At 33.3% G+C, this 25,289-nt stretch overlaps 1 protein-coding gene across 1 annotated transcript in view; it reads left to right on the forward strand.

Moving 5' to 3' along the window:
• Positions 1-6,261: 6,261 nt before the first annotated feature.
• The window catches only part of LOC118265965 (proton-coupled folate transporter), a 39,709-nt gene continuing 20,681 nt past the window's right edge, over positions 6,262-25,289 (forward strand). The window contains exons 1-2 of the mRNA XM_035579278.2: positions 6,262-7,571; positions 18,616-18,717. Of these exons, the coding sequence (XP_035435171.1) occupies positions 6,587-7,571; positions 18,616-18,717 (1,087 nt within the window). The 5' untranslated portion in view covers positions 6,262-6,586. The remainder of the gene's footprint in view (positions 7,572-18,615; positions 18,718-25,289) is intronic.

A 25,289-nucleotide genomic window follows, 5' to 3' on the forward strand; every position in this document is an offset into this window, starting at 1 on the left:
ATACTGATTCGACGTGCGAACTTTTGATATTGTAAATGCAACAGGCGCTTTGTTTAACTCTGATATCAGTCCGGTCATGTCTGTTTACGGTAGTTTACTATGTAATTTGTCATACTTTGTTTCTGAAATATTTACATGTTTCTTACCAAAATGTAGTCAGAAATAGAAGAAAAGCATGGTTAAGAGCCTGAATTGAGGAGTTGGGTCCATCCGACTTGACTCAACAGCCTCCCGGGGTAGGCACTGCTAAGATGATAAATTAAATAAAAATTGCATAAAAACATTCTGATTTATTTACCTACGTCATAAAAAGCGAGGTTAATATAAAACTACGTAAAACCACCAGATAGCCTTTTGACAGATGGACAGTTTACAAACAATATAGTAAACTGTTCCTTCTCAATACATTTATGAAAATGTAGTGTATGCTCACAAAAACATTAATTTATTCAAAAAGTATTGTGATATACATAATATAAACACGAAATAAAAACAAATATATTGTTCCCACTACTAGACTTAAGAAAATAAGTGGTTCGTTCAGATGTCAATGCATATTCAATAAAATTCACAGCGATATTCAAAGTTTAAGCCTGAAAAATGTTATTAAAGAAAAACTGTATAGTAAAGCTTTTTATAAAATTAAAGACTACTTAGATGATAGTCAGGCTTGGGAGTGAACCGCTATAAAAAGTTTTGTTTTATCAGACACTGGACATCCAAGAATGTTGTTACAAATACCTTTTTTGAAGGAGAAAATCATTTCACTTTTAGTTAATTATATTCTGACAGTGTGAGCATTTGTGTGGCCTACCCAAATGTTCTTTTGGTAGGTATTGTTCGTCGGATCATTCAGCAACAGCCGTCAGCTGAGCTCATTGTCAGATTCAGGTCCGCTCAAACTGCTGTGACTAAAAACCACCCCGTTCCTACTCCTGCTTTTCGAGCCGAAGCCCCGGTAACCCGGTAGGCAATCCGCAACTCTGGGGTTACAAATACCTACCAATAATATTCAATCATATTGATAAAAAAATATCCATAGGAATATGGTATATTTCTATGGATATTTTTGCCTTATCAGATTCTTACATACAGTACATAGAAATATACCATATTTCTATGTACTCAAGTACTACAACAATGCAATAGTCAGCAACTTCCATCAGGTCATTGGACCACTTGTACACAAAGAAGGTTGTAACGCTTTCTACGACCTTTTGTCAAGGAACCCAAGCTTAGGGCCCAGAATTACGTGACCAGCTATTGTAGAACCAATTTAATGGTTTCTGATATCACGTACAAGAAGTATGTGGTTTGTAATATCATAACACACTTCAAGAACAGTCTTACCATGATCTTAATACGTTTACTAGTTATCGGTTTTTGCGAACCCCATTTCGAGTACACGTGCATGGTGAATTTGGGTCATTATTCAAGTCTGTCTATTGTATTTATGGAAAAATCCGGTCATATAGCTTCTCTCGCTCACATCGAATTGTGTGATAATGACTACTGACTGTTTCTCGTTGTAAAATTTTAAAAAAATCCTTAAACATTTTAATCGAGTGATTTGAACAATTGATTGTAAATCGAATCTGAGAATTCGGAAATTCTAGAGATGCGTGTTCAGAAGATCAGTGCATCATTCAGTCTCATAACTAGCTGATGACCACGGTTTTGAGTAAAAGTTATCAGTACACCGTTTCAATGTTTAAAAATATTGAGATAATACATCACATTAAACCATGCCTAACGTAACCTGTCTCCTGTACCTCTTGTTTGCATATGGTTATATTGCACACAATAGATAGTAAGTCACTTACAACGCTAGTCATTTCTATCTGCCGCTGCTGTCACTTTTTCAGGGAATAAGTATATGATTACTACTGAACTAGCAGATGGTTCGCCTGATAGTGAGCAATCGGCGCGGACCACGGACACTCTCATCACCAGAGGAGTTATAAGTGTGTTGATGGCTTTTTGGGGATGGGGGATAGGGAGGAATAGATCTCCGTGCCCCTCACTCCTATGGTGAAAAGGCCGTAGTATCAGTCCAGCCCGACCCGGAGCTGTAAACTCCTAACGGGTTACCGGGGCTCCGGCTCGAAAAGCAGGAGTAGGAATTAGGTGGTTCTAGTCAGCATGATTTTCCCCCTTAAAAAAGTATCACTCCAGTCGAACCGGGCCATTCGTGTCGAAGCACGGTGCTCTCATGCTAAATTTACTGAATCAATATTTATTTTCCAGTCTGGATGACTGTGTAAGCTGGTGTTTATGTTAGGGATCAGCGCTGGCACTCATCTTAGAGTAACTTCATGGAATACACAGTTTAAGTATTTTTTGTAATTCTAGTAAATAAAACATTAATCATTAAAAATTAAGTCATCTGAATGACTAAGTATCCTCTCGGTGGTCATAAAAAGTGAGTAATGGGGCTGGGTCTCACTCTCATGTGTGAAACTACGACATGTCGGAAATTAATTAATCATTGTTTACCAACAAGTCTGATTAACTTCGCACTGCTATGGAAAAATCTGGTATCTGGTCAGACTACGTATTCATTTTTGGATATTTTGTTTTAATGGAATATAATAGGGAAAAAACTACAATTTTTGGACATTACGATGATTTTTATGGATAATAATAGGGTAAACATCATTTGTTTTTGATTATTTTACTTATTTTTTTGGGACATAACAGGGAACTAAAGAAAGTTCGACTAAAGAATGAAAAGTATTTAGTACTTCATAGTAAGTCAGTCAGTAGTTAAGGCAGGTTCAATGGCCACATAAGGCCGGTATTGCCCTTGTCAGATGATCCATCTACATTTGCTTTGGACTCTATCCCATAAAAAAAATTGGGGCCATGATATTGGTGATATTGAAAATACACCGTTGTTTAGACCCTCGGAGTCGGAACGTGTGACGTCTTGCATATGGTGAAACTCATAGCATCCAGTAATTTGCAATATTGTTAATCCTGACATAACAGCTTAATCACAGTTCACAGGTGGTAGAGGCACTGAACCTATTAGTACGTACTTACTAGTACAGTTGACAATGAAATCTCGAATGTAAAGTGACCTATGTCAAGGTTTAAATTAGGAAAGAAGAAAGTTGTGGTTGGTAGAAAATTTTTAATTAGGTTAACACCTTTTGATTTGGGACCGAAAAATTACTGACGAAAAGGTGTTATTTTATCGCATAAATCACTGATGCGTATATCCGTTCTAGAGATAATCCTACTAATATTACCTATAAATAAAAGTTTCTATGTTACTCCTTCCCGTTAAAACGGCTGAAGGGATCAAGATTTTTGGAATAGGAGTCCTGTGGTCTGGAATGGGGGTGGTGTGGTTGTGGTCTGGAATTATATTTAAAGCCACTTTTTACCCCTCGGAAACGCGGGTGAAGTCGCAGGCAGAACCTAATTCACAAATACTAACTAATATTTCAGGATTGTATTTAAGTTGACTACACATACATGACTACTACATCCCTACACATATACTTAGTTAAAAGTCTAAACTTTAATTCCTAAATTACGGAAGTAACTTGGGACTTTTGTGGAGGTGACTCAAATAAATTATCATTTAGTTAAATGGGAAGTAACTACACGCCAACTAGGCATCAGTTACGCATTTCTTTACTCATCTAAACAGTTTTAGTATCTTTACCTAATAAATTAAGATAAACTTGCGTCAAGACTTTGTCATCCAATTTTTTTCCTTATTTACAAGGAAACACACACTAACTTTAAGCACACTAAACTTTTTGGGATTCCAGTTTTGATTTGATGAAACTGTTATAGTGTGGATATTTTTATTGTATTTTCAGTAGTAGAGAGATAAGATATTTAAGCAACTGGTCGATAAAACTGCCTCGTTGGTCGAGTGGTCACAAGTGCGACTGCCGAACAAGGGAACTCTCGGGTTCGATTCCCGGGTCGGGCAAAGTGTTACTGGGCTTTTTTCGGAGTTTCGAAAAATTTCTCGGTAGTAGCACGGAGTCTGGAATTGTGTCCAGGATATGGCAATAGGCTCACCCCCTATTACATGGGACTTATAACACAAATGGTGAAATGTGGGTGTAGGTACATTGTATAGCGGCATTACATGCCGTAATGTGCACCTCTGCCTACCCCTTCGGGGATAAAAGGCGTGAAGTTGTGTCTGTGTGTGTGGTCGATAAAAGTCAAAAAAGGTAGATATACAGTAAAAACCTAACATCCATCCCTTTTTACCTGTTTGGGTAATATCATAACATAACGATATACATAAGTAACTAGTTAGAAGCGAATTTAATAAAAAACCTCATAATATTTTGCAGTCCTACTTACTGCTGCTTCTCCAAAAATAGTTGAGAAATTGTACCAAGTTATTTAATAATAGCGCACAAAAACACTCCAATAAAAAAGTAGACCAAAAAATTCTAACACCTAATAATAATCTAGCTCAAACTAATTGCTAAACAATTTCCACTAAGAAAACCTTGAAACAAATAAACTAAGTGATAGCCTAATCAGCCATTCTATTGTAAAATAATATGGTCATTGTCAAAGACATCTAATTTGTTCCATAATACACCTACAAAGCTACAAACACATTACGCAACTTTTCCAAGTCCTCTTGACCGACTTGTGGGAAAAATTGGAACGCATATAATACGTGCTATACTTTAAATTTATTAATGATTCGGTTGGACTATGAATGGCCGACTTAAAGAGTAATTGAAATATTTAATAAGTAAATTGAGTGGCTGTTAGCGCGACTGCTGAGCACGGGATCGTGTGGTCACTTCTCGGATCATTCAATATATTAATCTTTGAAGATTCAAAATTATATTTTTTTTTTGCACTGGCGCTCTGTGCATAGTAATGAGTTCACTCTTATCGTATGAGACTTATTAAAACTGACAAAAAGATGGGATTTTACTTTGATGACTAATAGGTTATGATCACGTGTAAAAGAAATCAAAGTCAGGAATGTCAAGAAAAATGGTTACACTTTTTTTTATGAAATAACGAAGCTACACTTTGGAACGAGTACCTAGCTTCACTGACGGAAAGACTGACTATTATTTATTTGTTGACATTTCAAAAGTACCTAAGTATTTATGGTTTAATTGGAATAAATGATTTGACTTTGAATATTTATTATTAGACATTAGTCCTTAAGTTGCGTGCCCGACAGGGTTGTTAATTGTTACCCACATATCATACAAATTGACTAATAATGTCACTGATTAGCCGTACTTATTTACTCCAAATAAAGCCCTAACGAGTATCAATTATTTTATTGACATATCAATACATAAACATAATATCTATTACAAACAAACTAATACGGATAGCTTTATGTAAACTAATTATTATGTCTGACTGATTATTTTGTCAAAGCAGAAAAGACAATGGACCGTTGATTTAAAATAGAGAAACACAATTCAGAAAAGCTAAACCTAGATTTTTTTGGGTAAAATTTAACTCAAGGTGATGATTAAAAATTTTATACAAAATACTTTTCATTATTATCATATTTTTTTAATGGGATAAGCTCGCCATAACCTCCCGTGCCACTGCAACTCCTGTAAGCAGGATCTACAGAAGATACTATCAAGAAAACACCGGAACACTGAAGTCCGGCGCATCCCAGAGACATGAATGACTGTCTGGGATCCCGCAACGAAATAAATCAGAAGATATTATTAGAGGAAAAGAAAAAGAAAACGATATTATTATCATACATCAATGTCACAGTAAAATGCACGTGTTGGACATTAATGTGTATTTTCTGCACATCGTGTGAATAACCATTAAATACTAGCGAGAGTTCATCTTTTATAAGATAGGGGTTTGTCTTAATCTTAACGCGTGGCAAGCAGGTTAGAAATCGCAGTTTAAAAGGTTTAGTACTAACTGCTGCCCGGTCTTTGATAAATATGTAGTATTACAATACCTACTGTTCAACGTGATTTGTGTGACAAATTTTACACCAATTTGAGACCAATTTATCCAAAACTACTGCATATAAAAGTATAATATACTTAATTAATGAGCGTTACAAAAGTACCAATAACATTTGCCCAATAATATGTATACGGAAAACTTTAATTATGATAATTCGTCACAGCTCTTTCTAATTACAGTCACGGATTTTCCTAGCTTCACGATCTTATAAATGAAGGAGTTACGGTAAATATCCGATTAGCTTATAAAGTTGCATATGATCAATTACAATTATTAATTGAAGTTTGAAAACACGCGAGTAAGTGCCCAGCGAGCCACGTGATAACATAATAAAGTACAAATTAAACTGTACCAACGGCCAGCTGATAGGCAGTAACAAAACTAGAGTCGCCCGCAACACCCGCCGCGCACACGCAATCAACCGTCGCACGCGCAACTGAACACTCGCCCCCGTTAAACGGTTACCGTGCTACTAGTGAAATAAAAAATAAAATAAAAATTTTAGGAAAATATTATTTTTCTTTTATAAACAAACTAAGCAAAGAATAATTCCATAAAATTGTTCTCGTTTTAAAGAATGTTAAAAAACAAATGAACGATAAAGTGGTAAACTGTTGTCAAAATGACGTTACGGGTCGAAGTGCCCGGAGAAAAGATCGTGAGTGTGGAACCATGCAAGTGCAGCAAACAATACGGCACCGAGCTCAAGAAGACAGAAACGAAATTGAGCAAAAGACTGAAACAATTCCTCAAAGAGTCCTGGGCTTTTAGGTCGAAAGTTACAGTGGAACCTTTTGTTATTTGTTATGTGTTGCCTAGTGTACTCGCCGGGTTGGCTGTCCAGAATCTGTCTTTAGAGAAATCATGTCTAGTAAATCTGCACTACGACGAGCGAACCTGCACGCACATAATGCAGGGTCGCACGCACAATTATTCGGAACAAGAGAGAAATGTACAAACATTGGTCGCGTCGATGACCGCCTGGAGTTTCCCACTACAGACAGCCCTGCCAGGAATTCTGACACTCTTCTTAGGAGCATGGAGCGATCGAACAGGAAATCGGAAAGCTTTTATGGTGCTACCTATTCTAGGGAAATTAATATCGACTATCGGCCTAATTTTGAGCACGGTGTTCTTCCTACAAGTTGGGATGAACGAAACCGCGTTGATCGAAGGGCTGCCGCCTGCACTAGCTGGCGGCCGCGTTGCCATGACCATGGCCGTCTACAGTTACATCACCGACATCACTAGTGATTCGGAGAGGACTTTCCGTTTAGGGATTATAACGGCCATATTAACTCTTAGCAGGCCTATAGGGATGGCACTCAGTGGTATAATGACGCGTCGGTTCGGATACTACGGTGTTTTCATGGTAGCGTGTGTGTTCTATTTGTTCGGATTTGTTTACATCATCTTAAGACTTAAAGAGAAAACGAAAAAGACGAAAGAAGTAGAGAGCGATAAGACACCGAGTATTCTCTCGGTGCTTTCCGTGAAGGACTTTGTGGCGACAGTGAATGTGGCGTTCAAAGTGCGCGAAGGTTCACGCAGAGTACAAATTATCCTAATTATGTTTGCATACATGTTCATCGTTGGACCCGTATTAGGTAATTATGTTTCATTATTTATCACTGTCTCTCTTATAATATTTATGTTAATGTACGAGTATGTACACAGCCCCTATTGCATTGCATTTAATAACACCGGAAAATATAGACCAAAAAGTGAAGACTTCTATATTTTTTTTCATGTTTTATGATCTTTAGAAACCCACTTTTGGTCAGTCAAAAAAAAATCTTAAATAAAAAAAAGGAATGCTATCGTAACATGAAATGGAATTCACCATATGTGCTCGGATCGCTTGATTTTATTGTGGTTTTATAGCCGAATGTAAATTTTCTTTTACTAGATATTGCAAATACCGATCCATAACATTGCGAAAAAGACGGCAAGAATCGTTCTCAGTTATGTTAAATTAATCATTTCAATTTTATGAATGTTTCTCGAGAATATATGTATAGGGAACAAAGGCTTTTGGTTTTCATTGCGTTTAATCATTTGTGTATCGGCCATTGCATAAATTGTTACGGTACAGTCCATTGTATCAAAGGTAAATATTACTAGCTCTCGTTATTTTGCTTTGAAAACACAGTTTCCTGAGATATTTGTGAAATCTATACACTAATAAATCTATTAAGTGATTTTTCTATATGGAACTGTTGCTTATAGGCGTTAGTTTAAACTATATAAACAAAATCGGTCAAACGCGATTACTACGCACGAATTTTGAAGTGAAATAAAATGGTCTTGTTGATCGGATTATTGAACAATTTTTACCTATTGCTATTTACCTACTTATCATCATAATATTGATCTTATTGTCATACATCATCATCATAATCTAAGAGACGTTCACTGTTGAATGTCTATAATTTCATACGTTGGGCCAAAATTTTCAACTTTAGTATTTTACGTCATATGTAGTAGGCATTGCAAATTAGTAGGTAGGTAATTGTGATTCTATTCAAATCCGTTTTCATAGAAAACAGGTACTTTATGTACAAGATATTTTTAGAGAAACAGGTACCAGACAAAATGGCAAATTTTGCATTATTTAATTTGTAATTTATAAGAGAGTTGAAATGGGCTATAAATTTAGGAGCTGAAACAAGCATTAATCGTGATTGCAAGCAGAGTTACCTATAAGTTGATTCCGATGTTGAGTACTGTGTTACCGAAGTTTTAACTAAAACATTTTTAATTTAGCATTTGATGTATGTTTTCTTCCGGTAGAGTATAATTAGGCATTAGTCACCACACTTTTTATACACATAATTATCTAAGTTTTCCTCTTACTATTTTGGCACAGATCTATTTTTAAACCAATATTTACATAATTACCGCCTCGTTGGCCGAGTGGCTGCAAGTGCGACTGCCGAGTCTCTGGTTCGATTCCCGGGTCGGGCAAAGTAGTACTGGGTTCTTTTTCGGATTTTCGAAAATTTCTCAGTGGTAATAGGCTCACCCCCTATTACATGAGACTTATCACTAAAACGGTGAACAGTGGATGTACATTGTACAGTGGCATTACGTGCCATGTGCACCTCTGCCTACCCTTCAGGGATAATAGGCGTGACACGGCATACGACGATCTACATAATTAAAAATATCGTTCAACGACTATTTCATTCATAGTCACTTTACAGCCAGTGAACAATAGACTTACTCATTTTACCTAAATCCTTCTTCAAAGACAATATTTACAAAAAGAACACTTTGTCTTCTTCATTCAAATTCTTAACTTTTTTAAATCAGTTGTATTTCTCCAGCCAGTCAGTTTATCGCTTACGCACTTAGCCAACACGTTTCACAATTCGAATTGATTAAAACCTTTTTAGTAAATAATAGTAATAATATTTTTTTTATTGTCTTTCCTATTTTATGCAATGTCTGTCATTTTAATTATTTATTGTTTACAAATAAATCTTCTCATTGCATCATAGGAATTTACATACGTAGGTATGTACATGATAATACATTTCTGAGATGTTATGTCTAGGTATAAACATAAAGGAAAAATGGTGACTAAGCACTATTCTATTATAGATGCTTAGTGCATAACACACGTGCTTACGCCATTTATTGTAATTGTCACATAGATACGTCCTTTTATTGACAGGACTTTAATGTCACGTTTAATTAACTGGTTAAGATAAAAACATAATAATATCATCATCAACAGCAAGTGAGATAGCCATATTTCTACATTTTATAATAGCTACTTCCGCGCGATTTTACCTGTTCTCCTCGGATCCTATTGATCGGAGCGTAATGTTTTAGAGCCTATCGTCTTCCTCAATAAATGGACTATCTAACACAAAAAGATTGATTCAATTCGGTCCCATAGATCCGGAGATTAGCACGTTCACACAAACAAATAAACAAAATCGTCAGCTTTATTTACCTAGTATTAGATTAGGCACAGGAAAACACTGGGTTTTTTATGCAATGAGCATGACGAGATGAGACATGCACAAAAAATAAAAATTTCCAAAACTCTTAGGTAAAGGAAAATATATTATATATTCATATAAACATGAACAGTTTAAAAGTTCGACGTACTATCAAACAATATTTAGCTATACCATAACTAGCTGACCCGGTAAGCTTCGTACCGCCTCAAACATTTTTTGTCACCTTTTAATCTACAAATAATTAAGACCAAAATTAGCCAAATAAGTCCAACTATTCTCGACTTTTAGTGAGACTAACGAAAAGCAATTGATTTTTGCGACGACGACATTTTAATAAACGACAATTGTCAAGAAATTATTATTTTAAAACTAGTTCTGTTTTATATTTATTTGCTATCATTACCATGGCAACTAAAATCCTGTTACTATAGTCTTTCTAATTAAAAAATATAGGTACTTCGATTATTTTTATAAGACTACAAATTCAGTAGTTTGTATGGCTTTAATGCTAGACTTTCTGTTAACCTAGCACTGATGAAGATGTGGCTCTTTATACATTTAGCAAATGTATTGTGTATACATTAATCTGCTAGTTGTCATTCAGGTACAATATTTTTAAAACTTTTCCTAGACTCAGACTCAGACCGATCATTAAACTGGCTAGACTCACAGACAGACAATGTCACCCATATATTTGTTTCCTCAATTATTTGATTAATCAATTAAATTATCATAATGTAGCTACGGAAATGTATAGCAAACAAACATTACAGCCTATTTTCATGTCAAAACTGTCACTGTCCTATAGCAATAATTACTATAACTATTTTTGTGGTTGGCAATTTTTGGCATTGCCATATACAAAAAAAAATGGCACAAATTTTGCGTGGGAACATCTATCTATCATAGCTAGCGCGGTATTTGTCGTATCAATTAGGTACGCGGGGCCACGGGGTACACTAAAGGGCTTAGGCAAAAAATAAAAACTTCCCAAACATCAGTAAGAGTCTGGCACTCTATCTCGTCTTACCCAACGACGGGAGAAGTAAATAGACGACTTTCACCCTGAAAAAAGGGCCCCCAACCAATGGGGTACACTACGTACATCCCGCCAAGGTACACTATGCCACTGATTATATTACTATAGTCCATATGATAAACAGTGTTAATTTACAGTAAATTCCAATATAACGCAATACTTCGAATAGTTAATAACGAATATATAATACATAAATAACTCGTTTATAAACTGTTGATCATAATTTAAATAACTTAATAGTAGTTTATGGTATAACAAAAATCAATATTGTTAGTCATTTGAGATAATATATTATGTTAAGAATGACTTAAAATCACTTAAAATCACACAATTTGTTGTTTATTTATTACATAATATTAATAATGTCTTGTTAATTGATTCATAGAGTTTGATGTCGCGATTTTAATTCGCTAATCGCGCAAATATTATTTGAAGGTCTAGTTATTTTGTTATTGTTGATTCAAAGTCAAAGCATTTATTTCAATAAATAAAGAACCTACGGGATAATAAGTGTCCTGTTCCAAATTTGAACCTGATCCCTTCAGGTATTTTGACGTGATTGAGTAACAAACATACACACAAACACGCAAAAATATATTTTAAAATACAAGATGCACCACCTACCTTACACAATTTTGGCTTACATCTGGTGTGTTTAAGTTACTTACTTAACTCACTTAACTTTTTTCATATAGTTAGGTCAGCACAAGTAAAAATAAATTTAATGAGGTATAATGATGTCGCAGTTTTTAAGGTTTGCATTCAACACAATAAATTAAGTATTGGTATTCATTGCAATAAGTTCAATTACATCATTAATTAAATTTACAATACCGCGTTTTTTACTTATTTCAACTTCGTGACTGAATTTTGAGGTTTTTGTGCTAAACCTTATTTTATTTTCAAGCTAAAATAATCTGATTTAATTTGAAAAGTGCTTTTGATTATAATTTTATTATACAAGACATATTCTTATAAAGGTAGGCACTTTATCTTTGAAGTTGCATTTACTTGACATCACTATTCAAGTGTGACCGCTAAACCGAGGTCTTGAGTGCAATGCCCGGGTCTGGCTAAGGTGCTGTAGAATACCTAATATCTGGTGTGTTTAAGTACCTCAAACTTTAATTATTTCATATAGTTAGGTCAGCACAAGTAAAAATAATTTACTAATTTCAATTTTTTACCTCACTGTAAGAAGGTGAATTGCTCTTTCAGTTGATTTTTTTAAGTTGCCCCACTCTAAGATTTTCCCCGTGTCGTGGGTGCGTTTACAAACATACAATTTCAAATACACATGACACCCAGACCCGGAACAACAATTTGTGGATCACACAAAGAGTTGCTCCGTGCGGGGATCGAGCGTGCTACACGTAGTACGGCAGGCTTACCTAGCCACCGCGCAGTCAAGTTAGTGATAGTTTTTTCATTGCAAAAGCAGTCATATTTTTTTTTATTTAATCCCCCTACATTCTTCAGATCATATTGAAGCTTTTATACATTTCTTATTATCTTTCTGGCGAGACTTATTAGCTTTGCACATTGAACTTAGCTACCCGCATGTCAATGACCTTTCCATTTCTCGATAAAATTCTAAGATTTTTCAACCGACTTGACTTGACCGACCTGATAGGTATGTATTTTCTTAATTGGTATTTAATTCTCAGTAATAGCAAAATAAATAAATATAATTAAGTAAAAGATGTGATATATTGTTTTTCAAGGGCGTTAATTTATGTAATTTATTAGGACTAATATATAAGCAAACAGGTTTTATGTTTACAATTACATAATATTAGGTATAGATAAAAACAATCTCGTTTCTGCTTCAAGCCGGAGCCCCAGCAACTCGATAAGTTGTCCATGGTTCCCATTGATATAAATGCGTTGACTTAACTTGTGTGGCCAACTAAAACTGCCAAAAAGTCGAACCGAAACCAAATAATCCAATATTTTTATAATTTTATTGATTTTTCAATTCAGTCATTTAATTTCTAATTTATTTTAACTATTTCTTTTGCTCAGTAAAAAAGTTCCATTTAACCACAGCCATTCGATCAACAATGTACCTAGTTATAGTTATTACTAACTTAATAATATCATCTCTTTATTATATAAAAATCAATTGCTGTTCGTTAGTGTCGCTAAAACTAGAGAACAGCCGGAAAAATTGGCTAATTTTGGTTTTGAATTATTTGTTAAAGTCCAGGGAAGGTTTAAAAGATGAACAACATGTTTGAGGCGGTATAAAGTTTGTCAGTACAGCAGTCCAAACAAGAATTAAATTGATTACCTACTCTAAACTGAATAAGTAAGTTTAACATGCAAATGTTATTTAGTAAAGAAGTAGTTCTGTTCTCATTCTGCATGATATATGTATGTGTTGGTTAAACTACATGAAGATATACCGTCGGGTAAGTGAATAGCTTCAGTCATTTGGTACTGAGTCAGTTGCATTTATTTTCAGTAGGATACAGGATGGTTTAGATGTTTGAATGTAGATTTAGGTAAAGGTTTTTAAAGATATAGTTACGGCATTTATTCAAGCATAAGCAAGCATATTTGTCACGTCAAAATAGAACCAGGCACATTTGAAAGTAGACTCAAAACAAAAGTCGTTCAGTCAGTCCATAAGTAAAAATCTCCTTTTTTAATTTTCTATGAAATCTTGAAATACACTAACATACGTATTAATATCAATAATGATTTTGCTCAATAAAATCCACGACACATTGCACAAAACCTGTATTTTGTTCGTCTAGCCACTGCAATAAATGTCCATTTAAGTCAATAAAAATAGGAACATAAAACTTAAACTTTTCTCCGCTCTTTTTGTATCCAGCCTGTATGTCTCAAGGAGGGGTTGATGCACTAGTTAGTGGCGTGCATTTATACCAATTTGTCAAGACGTAATCTTGTTTATTTCAAGACAATATCTTGTACTGTAATAGACTTTAGAGTCCTTACTGAAAATTAATGTAACATTGCTTCACTTTATTTCGGTTTTGAGACAGGGAATTATGGTACTAAAGAATTTCGTATGTTTCCTAAAGTATTTTTTTTTCTTGCATAATACTCGTACTTCTTATTAGCTGACTCATTGCAATTATCATTTTAGTTATCTTCTGTATAATTATATTAAACTTTCGTTGCTGAGTGACTGACTGAAAGACAACGCACAGCCAAAACTAAAGGACCTAGGAAGTCGAAACTTGTTATGTACGAGTATGTTCCTAAAAGATTGTAGGGGAGCACTAAGAGACGATTACCCTAAATTGCCATGGAACGGGATACGGGTATCACCCATTTATACGTAGAAAGACGCTGGCAGAAGTTAGTTGTGTATAAAATAAAATATCTCTAATTAGATTACTAGGATTTTCTACGTTTTCTTATTTTGTATTTTTTTTTTCAAAGATAAAATATTTATTTATAATTACTAATTTTCACCACAAAATGAAGACGTAAATGTGGTTTTCATTATCATCTTATCAGCCACGTCTGAACATTAGGCCTACTCCAATGCCTTAAACAAAAACTGGTTGGAGGCGATTTTTATTTAAATTTACGCAATTTAAATAACATTATTTTTAATGGTATAAACCGGTAAAAGAGCAATCGAATCACCACATACTAAATACCTAAATAGAAAAAAAATACCAGAAGTTTTGAGTTTGAAAGTCCTTCAATTTTGATACTTAAATATTTTTGAGGTACCTAAGTGAGAATGGCTAAAGTTTTTGATTTATTATAAATACAAAGTTATGGTTCAAATAGGAGCCTGATAATTATGAAATTAATGAGATATAAATTTTATACCATCTTTAATATTCATAAAATGTTGTTACTCGTAGGTTAGTGATATTTTTTTTTTTTTAGTAATCACACAAAAAAAAACTTCGTCTTTTAACCCTCAAAGGGCTAGTAGAGGTGCATGTACTATGTAAAACCCTCTTTTCATAACCATACACTAGGTAAAAATCTGAAAATCTCCATTAATATTTTACTCGACCGGGAATTGCAACTGAGAACACATGGCTCAGTAATAACACTGTGACTACTTTAGAGTCAGATAGAAGTTAGTTACTTATCACTAAAATAAGAAAATATATAATTATCTCAACAAAGATAATAATTATTATCTAATATTATAAAGAAGTTGCTCGCGTAATGCACACCGTGACTTATCTTCGCTAAAATTTTATAGTATTTCTTTTAACTCACGTCACACACGTGTAAAACGTGTCTTATGAGAGATTATGTAAGTTCATATTAAATAATTATATTATGCAGCTCACATAACCACTCATCATCACGCTATTTAAGCTACGAAGGTATAGGCAGCAATTCAATTATAGTCACTTTCATTATGATTATGTTATGACTCAAATATGATTATGGAGTATCCACAGTATTAAGATATAGTTATATTTCCAAATATTTCTCAGTAGTAGTAGCACGGAGTCTAGAAATGTGCCCTGTATATGGCCTTAGGCTCATCCCATTTACGTGAAAAGTGGGTGTACATTGTAAAGTGGCATAATGTGCATCTCTGCCCTCTGATAAAAGTTGTGGCAATATTCATATTTATTATCATTTTTAATCTAATCATAAGTTACTTTAAGGGTCACATGAAAAATAAAAACATTGACTAGAATAATAACCTCAAGATAATGAAAAATAGAAACTTCGCGAATGTATTAGAAATTGGTCCGTGCTCCATTTACCTTATCAGTAGTCTGAATAGGAAATAAAACGACTTGATGCCAAAACAATTTGCAATCAACATACAGAGGTGGTTTAATGACAATATTAGTCTAGCCAAAACTGTAATATGATTGTACTTTTGGCGCTTTTCATCGGTAGACACTTCACTATTATTCCCAATGACAATTTTACTGTCCACAGGAAAACAGTGTCCACAGGAAAAAACTGTATCAATAAATTCATTATTTGATTTCCTAATTAAAATATATAGCTTGCTTTTCGAGGGTTTTAGATTAGTTTCAAACTACAACCGGGGCTCATAATTAAGAGCAGTATCGACGTTCTCTGTCGTGTGCGGCCATAGTAGAGTAAATTCTGTTTAATTTAATTAGTCTCGTGACAGTTATTTGAATTATTTATTTATATTACTGGTATAATTGGTATGCAATTAAAATATTGTAAAATGATATCACAGTTTTTCCCAGCAATGTTATTGTTTTAATTCTAAGTAGAATATTATTAAACAAAATCTTCTGCCAGTGATATTGGCCGCATTGTTGGGAAAAATGTAGCAATTTTTTTTATTGTTTTGACTACAATTTTATGTCTGTATCGCATGCCTTACAACTCCGTATTGTAGCTTTTAAACAAAGTAATTAACAACCATATTACATAGAATATATACCTCGCAGAGATAAGATATTATCTCTCTGTATCTCAATATTACACTTTGTTAAATTTGGATTTTAAAATGACTAATATTCTTGCTCGTGACAAAACCACTGTTATCATCAAAATGTTTATAAAAATTAAGGTCAAAAGTATCTACTTAAAAACAGATGCAGATGTACCAAAATATATTATAATTTAAGATATATAGAGGTATATGAATCACAAAAAAACTGGTCTCGTTTACGGAAAAATCCACTATTTACAAACATAAAATATAAACAAATATAGATAAGTACCTGAATGAATAATAATGATTTTAAAATGTTACACCAAATCGTATGGCGTACTATTCATCGTAAAAGCATTGTGAGCAAAATATATTATGTTCAGATTCCAGGTATTGCAAAATAGTACTTATTTTTCCTAATTGTGCCCAGTATATGGCCATAGGCTCACTCCGTATTACATGGGACTTAAAACACAAATGGTGAAAAGTGGGTGTACATTGTATACCGGCATTATGTGCCGTAATATGCACATCTGCCTACTCCTGATAAAAGGCGTGACGTTCCGTTTTCCTTTAGTAAGTATCTTGAAAATACGAGTATATCCTACGCTATAAGCATGGTTTTTAATTATTTTAGTATGACGTATGACACTGGATGTAAATCATAGAAAGGGTTAATTTATTGTTTAGTTATAGACTAAACATGTAAATGTATTCTTTAGACAAATATACCTACTAAGCAATACTATATTTCAAACGGTTTATTTTTCTACCTACGTGAGACAACCCGCATGTAACTTGAAGTAGTTTAATTACAGCAAGTTTGTTCAATTAATTAGTATGAAACTTTAAGTAAACCTGTACTAAAGTTTGTTTTGTGAATTTGTTACACATTTTTTGCTAAAAAGAAAAACAATTTGTTTAAATGCGAGTAGCTTTCATTAACTTGTAATATATCTGGCAACCGACATCTTTTATAAGTTTCTTTAATTTATATTATTATAAAACCTTATGAACTTATTGTGAGTCATATTTATACATTGATTTAAAATCCCCTGATTATGACTATACATGACTTATTTAATAACAAATCAACCAAGAAATTCTTTTGATTTTAAATATCTTTCCTCAAACAGCCAGACTGTGATTTGACTATGTTATGTTATGTTTGATTATGACTATAATATAAATCGTAGGAGAATTTTCAGAGTGTAAAAGCCTAGTCATGTCAGAATTCTAATGATATAGCATAAAGTCATACAAAATTAAATTGTTACATCATTATATTTCCATTGTTATAGTTTCGAAATAATGTTGCCTATTAAGAAATAAACCACGTAATAATTAAAAAAGATTATGTTCCTGCAATATACTACATAGCACAATAAATTAACTCATAGTTACGATAGAAGGTTTATGAAAAATGTGCGGTTTATTTTTCAAAATAGTAAATGGATCGATATTTGCAATATTCATTAGATATTTTAGATGTTTTTTGGAAATTTTCCTATTAAACTATTTGATATTTTATAATAACTACTTTTGGGTAAACACATTTATAATTTTAATTTATTTAAGGTTTGTCAACAATTATTATTTTAAAGAACGTATTTCACTTTAATGCCCCTTTGTCTTGTTTTTCAAATGTGGTTATTTTTACATCTTATTTCATGTTCCCACATTTTCCTACCAAACTTATTCTTGTACTTTCTTTTCTCACACAAAAAAATGTGTAATTTACGTCCAAGTTTTCCGTTTCTAAAAAAATTCAACCAGATTATAATTTGCCTTTTTACTGTGCAGTTTCAATGTTCTCTTACTTTTTCTTCGTACGTTGCTTCAATTTTCCATAATACTCCTACAATGTAAAGATTGATTTATTACACTTTGCACCTTGATTGCCCTCCACTGTCTCATATTAATTTCTTTACTATTCAATTAACTTATTATTTTATTACATTTCATTATTTTATTATTCTCTTCAATGCCATAATCATTCTTTATGGCTTGTGCATCATTTGGTTTTCTAAGTTTTTCTCTATATTCCAAATTACTTCCTTAATATCACACTTACTTTCTCAAGTTAATCATTACTTGGTCTTTTCTCTTTTTTGTCGCATTTCCCATTTTCTCCTCTCCCCCATGAGTGAGGTAGTCGGCAGTTGGCTAGAACAGAGCCTTTTACAGGTGATGTTTGCAGATTGCCGTCCTCGGTGGCAGATTGACTAATACCTGTTTCATTTGGGATAAAGGTGAGGCGCAGATGACGTACTGGTTTACTCGGTACAAGTTCAAATTCACCGAGGTGGACTACAGTTTATACCTCACTTACTCCGTCCTAGTTGGCAGTGTTGGTAAGTTTTGGCTTTTTTTTATTTGTTTTTTTTTATGTTTATCTAGATTCTTTAAGTCTTCAGTCTTCATTGATTGCTAATCCGATGGTAAAATAAGTGTGATCGAGTTCGATTCTCGTGTCAACTAAAGAATAACCGGAATTGCGGACCACAGCAACCAAAAGGTCCACGGGGACTGAAAATTTACTTATTCTGTTTTCATATATTTCGTAGGTCTCAAGAAATTTTCAGTGAGTGGAAAATCAGTTATTAGCTCTCAAATCAATATTTATTTGGCTAATTATTATACAACACTTTATTTGTGGTTACAGTAATTTCTATATGAAGTTTCTATTGAATTGATAATTATATTAGATATTAACAGGGTTATTGATTACATTATAATTACGTTATATTGTATCAATATAACAATATTCAATTATCTTCGAGCTTAGAAATATCTAATAGAGTTTCTTATCTTTGGACAAAAAGTGTAGGTAGCTCAGTTGTTGTAAATGATTCCGATTTTTAGATATTTAAATAACAACAGTTTTATTGTGGAATTTTAATGAATCTATTTTATTCATTTTGGAATAATTTTCAAGACATAATGTTTATTTCAAAATGCAATAGGTGGGTTTTTATCAGTCGCTCCATGCATAACAATTAATATATATCTACGATATTTTTTAAATGTAATTAATAGCTTTTTGGATTTGGTTTGGTTTTATTTTATGATTAGAACGTAAATCTTATTTTATATCATACTATTATTAAATATTAGGTAGCTAGGTAACACAAACAAATAATAAAGTAGATAATAATGAAACCTGTCTGTTAGATTTGTACACTAGCTTTACACCTGCGGGTTCACTCGCGCGGAAAATGGAATTTTTCTTTTCACATTGAATCCTGTAAAAATATTAGGAGAAAATAGATATTATTTTGATATGTGATGATACAAAACGTGATTTTAATTATAATTTAGAGCTACACAAACGTGTTATTATGTCATATTGGACAAATCATGAAAAAATGCATTTTTGAAAATATTGCTGACTTCAAAAACGCGTTAGAAAATTATTTTTCTACATAAAGACATATTTCTTAGAAGCAAACAAATTGAGTTGCACGCACGTTCTAACATCTCAACTGCGATGCACGAAAAAATGTTACATCTAAAGAGCAATCAACGTTATTCAATAAATGGTTTTCAATTGCCCTAAAAATTACCAATAGTTTTATGGAAATCGGGCTTTTCAACTTAAATGGACGTAAAGAAATATAATATACTCAAACCTCCAAGAAAAAGGACTCTTTTAAAAACAATTGCAAATATAACTCCTCTGGTGAGCAATGTCCACAGGATGCGCCTTATTTTTCTGTTCCACAGAAAAAATAAATAAATTCCAGTAAAATATTCGTTGTACAAATCAGCAAATATTAGAATCAAGAAGCAAAAAGACTCACAGTTACAAACAAATCTTTGCGCAATTCAACGTGCCAACTAAACCTGTTCAAACAAGAATACCATTGCGATAAAAAGAGTAAATACGCATAGATTTTTGTTTAAATCCCCCCAATAAAAGAAAATAAACAGTAACCGAAGATATAAGAGTTTTTGAGCAAACTTTTAAAGTATTTTAAGGAAAAGTACACGGTGAAATAGATTAATTACTATATACATAATTATATGACACGATAAAGGCGTTATATAAATATTATGACAGCGTGCGATTTCAAGTAGTTCTGAAAATTTCTTATAACCTCGTTGTGTGGCCATAGATAAGAACACTACGCTGTAATTGCCGATGGTTACAAAAAAGTAAATTACGAAAATATGCTTTGTGTTGACGAAATACGTTCCATAGCACTATTCTTTTTATTGGCGTAAAAATTGTATATATTTAGTTGTTAAACTTCAGTTTCAAAGAAGCTATGATAAAGCAGTTTCAAAACGAAGTCAATTTTACACTATGACTTTCAATGACTGGACTGCACGGTTGGTGTGGTGGCTGGGCAACTGGCTGCCGCACAACGGGTAGCGGGTTCTATTCCCGCACGGAGCAACTCTTTGTGTGATCCACAAATTGTTGTTTCGGGTCTGGGTGTTATGTGCATGTGAACTTGTATGTTTGTAAACGCACCCACAACACAGGAGAAAATCCTAATGTGGGGCAACGTTTTAAAAAAAAAGAAAAAATGGATCGTACAATTTGAAAACCTTCTAGTTTCGGTTTTATTGAAATGTATATAATGCACATTTCACATTCTTCACTGCCCCAATTGTATTTTCGGTTAAAACAGTAGGTTTCAACCTTGTTTTGTGGACGAAAAGGTTCTAAAGGCGCCTAGCTTTTTGAGGAAAATAGTGGGGAGTGTGGGATTTACCTCACTATAACCTCCCCGGTGGCCACTATCCGCAACTAAAGGAGACCCTGGGTCCTCTTTGTAAACCAACTACGGAGCCGCCGCGCCGTGGCGTAACGCCTGTTATGCCACCTCTCTAGAAAGACCTATGTCATCCTTGAGTATCTCTTTGCAATGTAATGCACGACGGCACGAGGTGGTCTCAACCTACTTACTTATTTGATTCTGCACAAGTGCACATGCTTTTGATACCACAAAATAAAAACATGAACATTATCTATTGTTTTCAAATATTGTACTACCATTTGCGGTTTGTCTTTAAACCGATTTATTGCAGTTAAGAGTTTGCACAATTATATGCGAAACAATAAACTTTAACTGCCGTTCTCAGAGATATTTAATGATTAGGTACTTAAATTATTCCTCAGTTACGATTTTGTTGTGAAAACAATTGCTAAGGACTGGGTTAAGTAACCATTCAATGACTCTGAGTATGGCAGTAAGACTCTTACTATAACCATGTACCTATTGTAGTATGTACAATAGGTACATAATTATAATTATAAGACAACAGTCTTAAAGCTTTACTAAAAGTACAGGGATACCTTCAATTTGTCAAAAAGGATTCTCAGTAATACTAAAGTTTGGAGCTAAGTAGCTATTCACCATTCATAAAATAACATGCGAAGATGAAAAAATATGATCTTTAAGTCCAAGGATGCAATAAAAAATTATAATTATAGAATCTCTACGAAATTCTAATTCGAAGGTAGACTGGTAGAAAATGCTGATTTTAATTGTGCCAACATATATTTCATGTGTATTTATAAATCTATTAAAATAAATAAATAATTATCACTTCCAAACGACGTCACATACCTTAAAATTTTGCTGATATTTAAGTACCTAATAATAAATAACAAGAAAGGTCACTTGCTTGAAGATGTTTAAAAAGTTTCGGCGTAGCGTAGCAACGATAAATCAATATAAAATACAATTAACATTTTCGTTTACAATCAGATCTTGGACAAACAGTATAAAACTTCCACTCGACTCGCGACATTGTCGAAAAGACGCCATGATTAAAAATAAACATGGCCGTCTTTTTGTCACAAAAAATATTTGTTTACTAAATGTTTTTTTTTTTTATTATTTTAAACAGAAACTTGTTTTTATATTTTTTTGGTAATACGTTATTAGAACTGTTTCTTTGGTCAAGTGATAACAGTACCATTAGTACGAGTTTGCTTTACGTTTAAAGTAATCGAAACAAGAGCGCGTATGGGGCTCCGATTGGTTGGTTTATTCGATCTGGCTAAGCAGAGCGCCGAAGTTTCTTTGAGACACGCAAAGAAACTGTAATTTTTCTAATGTCGCGGGTGTCCATAGGTGGCCCTGATAGCTTACCATCATCAAATACATCATAAGTGTTCATTTATCGGTTATGTCATAAAAAAACAAAGAATTAGTAATCGACGATCTGTAGTATCAGACGTGTTTTACATCGATTCTCCATTTCTAATCGACTTTTTTATTCAAAATGGGTCGGTATTTGACCCATTTTTTTATAAAAAATGCGTCTGAGTCTGAAAAATTGGTCAGATTTTTTTGTCTACAGAAACAGGTAAATAAAGTAGAATTAATAGGTGTAATATTTTAGAACAAAGTCCTGACCCAGTCAATACGGGAAATATTATCTACAATTATTCCCTATTCATGGATCGTATATTATATACAATATTAGGTTCGTAGCGTGACTTATCTGTGTATCCAATTTCATTAAAATTAGTTCAGCTATTACTGCGTTGGTGATGAAACAATAGTACACATCGTCACTATGATATAATCAATTTTATTGTAAATGGTATAATAGTATATTATTCATTATTCACGCTTACTTTCATGGAAGCGATAAGCAGAAGGGTTCCGCAAAATAATTATTTATTTTCAGCCATGGTCGTCCCACTGCAGGGCAAAGGCCTCCCTACTCTCCTTCCACTTTTCTCTTTGCAGAGCTTTCTGTAGCCAATCCCTTTCAAAGACATCAAGTTCAATCTGCCATCTGCTATCTTCTAGGCCTGCTACGTCTATTGACGTTGAGTGGGCTCCACTCAGAAGTGAGTTTAGCCCATCGCTTGTCCGACATCCGGCATGTGAATTACATTCATTAAAAATATATATCTGAAAATTAAAACCAAAACTTTACATACTTACATAAATCTGAAATTCCAATGCTGCTCTTAACTATCGCAAAATGTAGTTTTATTTTTAAATTTTTCCATTGTATTAGAAATGAAACCTTACAAGATTTTTCTACAATATCGAGCGAATAAGGTTAGAATATTCATGATAGAAGATTTCAAATGTTTTCGTTGAATATTCTGGTAAGTATTTCGACAATAAGTCGGTAACAAGAACTGGTTGGGCTATAATAATGAACTAGCATCAACAATAATGGGCTAGAAATTCCAGAAACCTGTTAAGTAATAAAAAGACACTGTTTTAATGTAATTAAATTAATATTATTCTACGTTTCCATATAATCATTAACATTATAATGACATAAAATTAATTTGGCGATGAGGCCATAAATTTTTTTATAGGTTTTCAATACATTAAAATTTTATTTATAAATAGTTCGTTATAAGTAGATAGCTGTTTTGTTCCAAGTTCGACTGATTTCATTTGACCTTCCTGGTAATGTCAGAATTGGATCTTTTTTAAAACCGACAAGCCCTTACGGAAACCAATTAATTAATTGAGAAGATTAACATAATAGGTATATTGATGTTTGAATATTTATAAACAAAGGTGGATTTGTCAGCCACATGAGAGAAACGGTCGCAGTAGGCGAAACTTATTGCCATATACCGAATACAAAATAAAATTTAGAGTATGTGCGATGCTATTACTAAAAAAACAACACAGAAAGGGGTAACAAATTCCTTGCTCGGAATTCGGCGTTAGTGACAACTCGATCAACCAGATGATAAAAATCAAGTAAATTAAAAAGCATATTTATAGTATCCCATCAAACAACCGCAAGTTAATAAAACTTCACAGTTCAGATATGCACCTATCGTTAAAAAACAAGAAAAACTGATAAAAAATATATATGAGAGGATATAAAAGTCTCTAAATTTCGTATAGTAAAATACATTTGAAAATAAGAATTCTCTCCTACTCCCACTTTAAATTGATTTAAAACACTTCTGAGCTACTCACACTAATGTGAAAATTTGTTTTTTTCGGATGTTTGTCCGTCAATTACGCTGAAACTACTGAACGGATTTTGATGAAATATGATATACAGACAGATTATGAGCTAACTTGGATGATAGGATACTTTTTCCCACGCCAAAGCGAGCAAAGGCACTGGCAGACTGGCTAGTCAATAATAAAAAAGTTTAATAGGTATCATAATATGTGATAACACTGCTTTTTTATACAATTATTACTTCTACTTATTAATATATATTGTCACTTTAATAGTACGAGTCTATTCAGCCAGAAATCACATTAAATATAAAAACAATAAAAAATTCCATAACCTAACCTGTCTTGGACAAGAGCAGGCCAAAATGGAATATTACTAAAACAAGAACTAAATAAATTAGCTAAAATCTTAATTAACTTAATTCTGTTAAACATAACCTATATGTCTACATCGTCTGTTTACTGTATCTTGCAGAATGACAGCTCTAAGCCTCGTTGACATGAGCCTAGTAACTTGCTACTAGTGGGTCAACTGGATGAAAATGAATGACACAGTAACCTCGCACAGATAGGTTACTTCGTAGTTTTTGTACTTGAAAAATGTCAGATAGATTTGGTTTTCTTGTTTTAAAGAGTGACATACATAGATTAGAAAAATAAGATACAAAAACTGGATACTTATTTACATTAGTAGATACGCAATTAATTTGTGGAACATTACGGAACGAATTAATGTGTTATTTCCAAAAATAAATGTTGTGTTGGTAATAAAATGGCCAGTCCAGAACATACACTTAGGTATTAATTTACATGCACGCTAGGTATTTTTCTTTATTTGTCTTTTAACCACTAAATCAAGTCAATGTTCACCTATTAGTTGATTTATTTTCCATTTGGCTTGCTTAATGTAAACAAGGCTTTTGCAAGTAATTTGTCTTCTTCTGTCTAACTCTGGTTTGACCTCAAAACATCCCCGTCTATCTTCAAACTGTCAGCTTAGTACTCGA

The sequence above is a fragment of the Spodoptera frugiperda genome, chromosome 7, assembly GCF_023101765.2.
Source record: "Spodoptera frugiperda isolate SF20-4 chromosome 7, AGI-APGP_CSIRO_Sfru_2.0, whole genome shotgun sequence".
Classification (NCBI taxonomy): Eukaryota; Metazoa; Arthropoda; class Insecta; order Lepidoptera; family Noctuidae; genus Spodoptera; species Spodoptera frugiperda.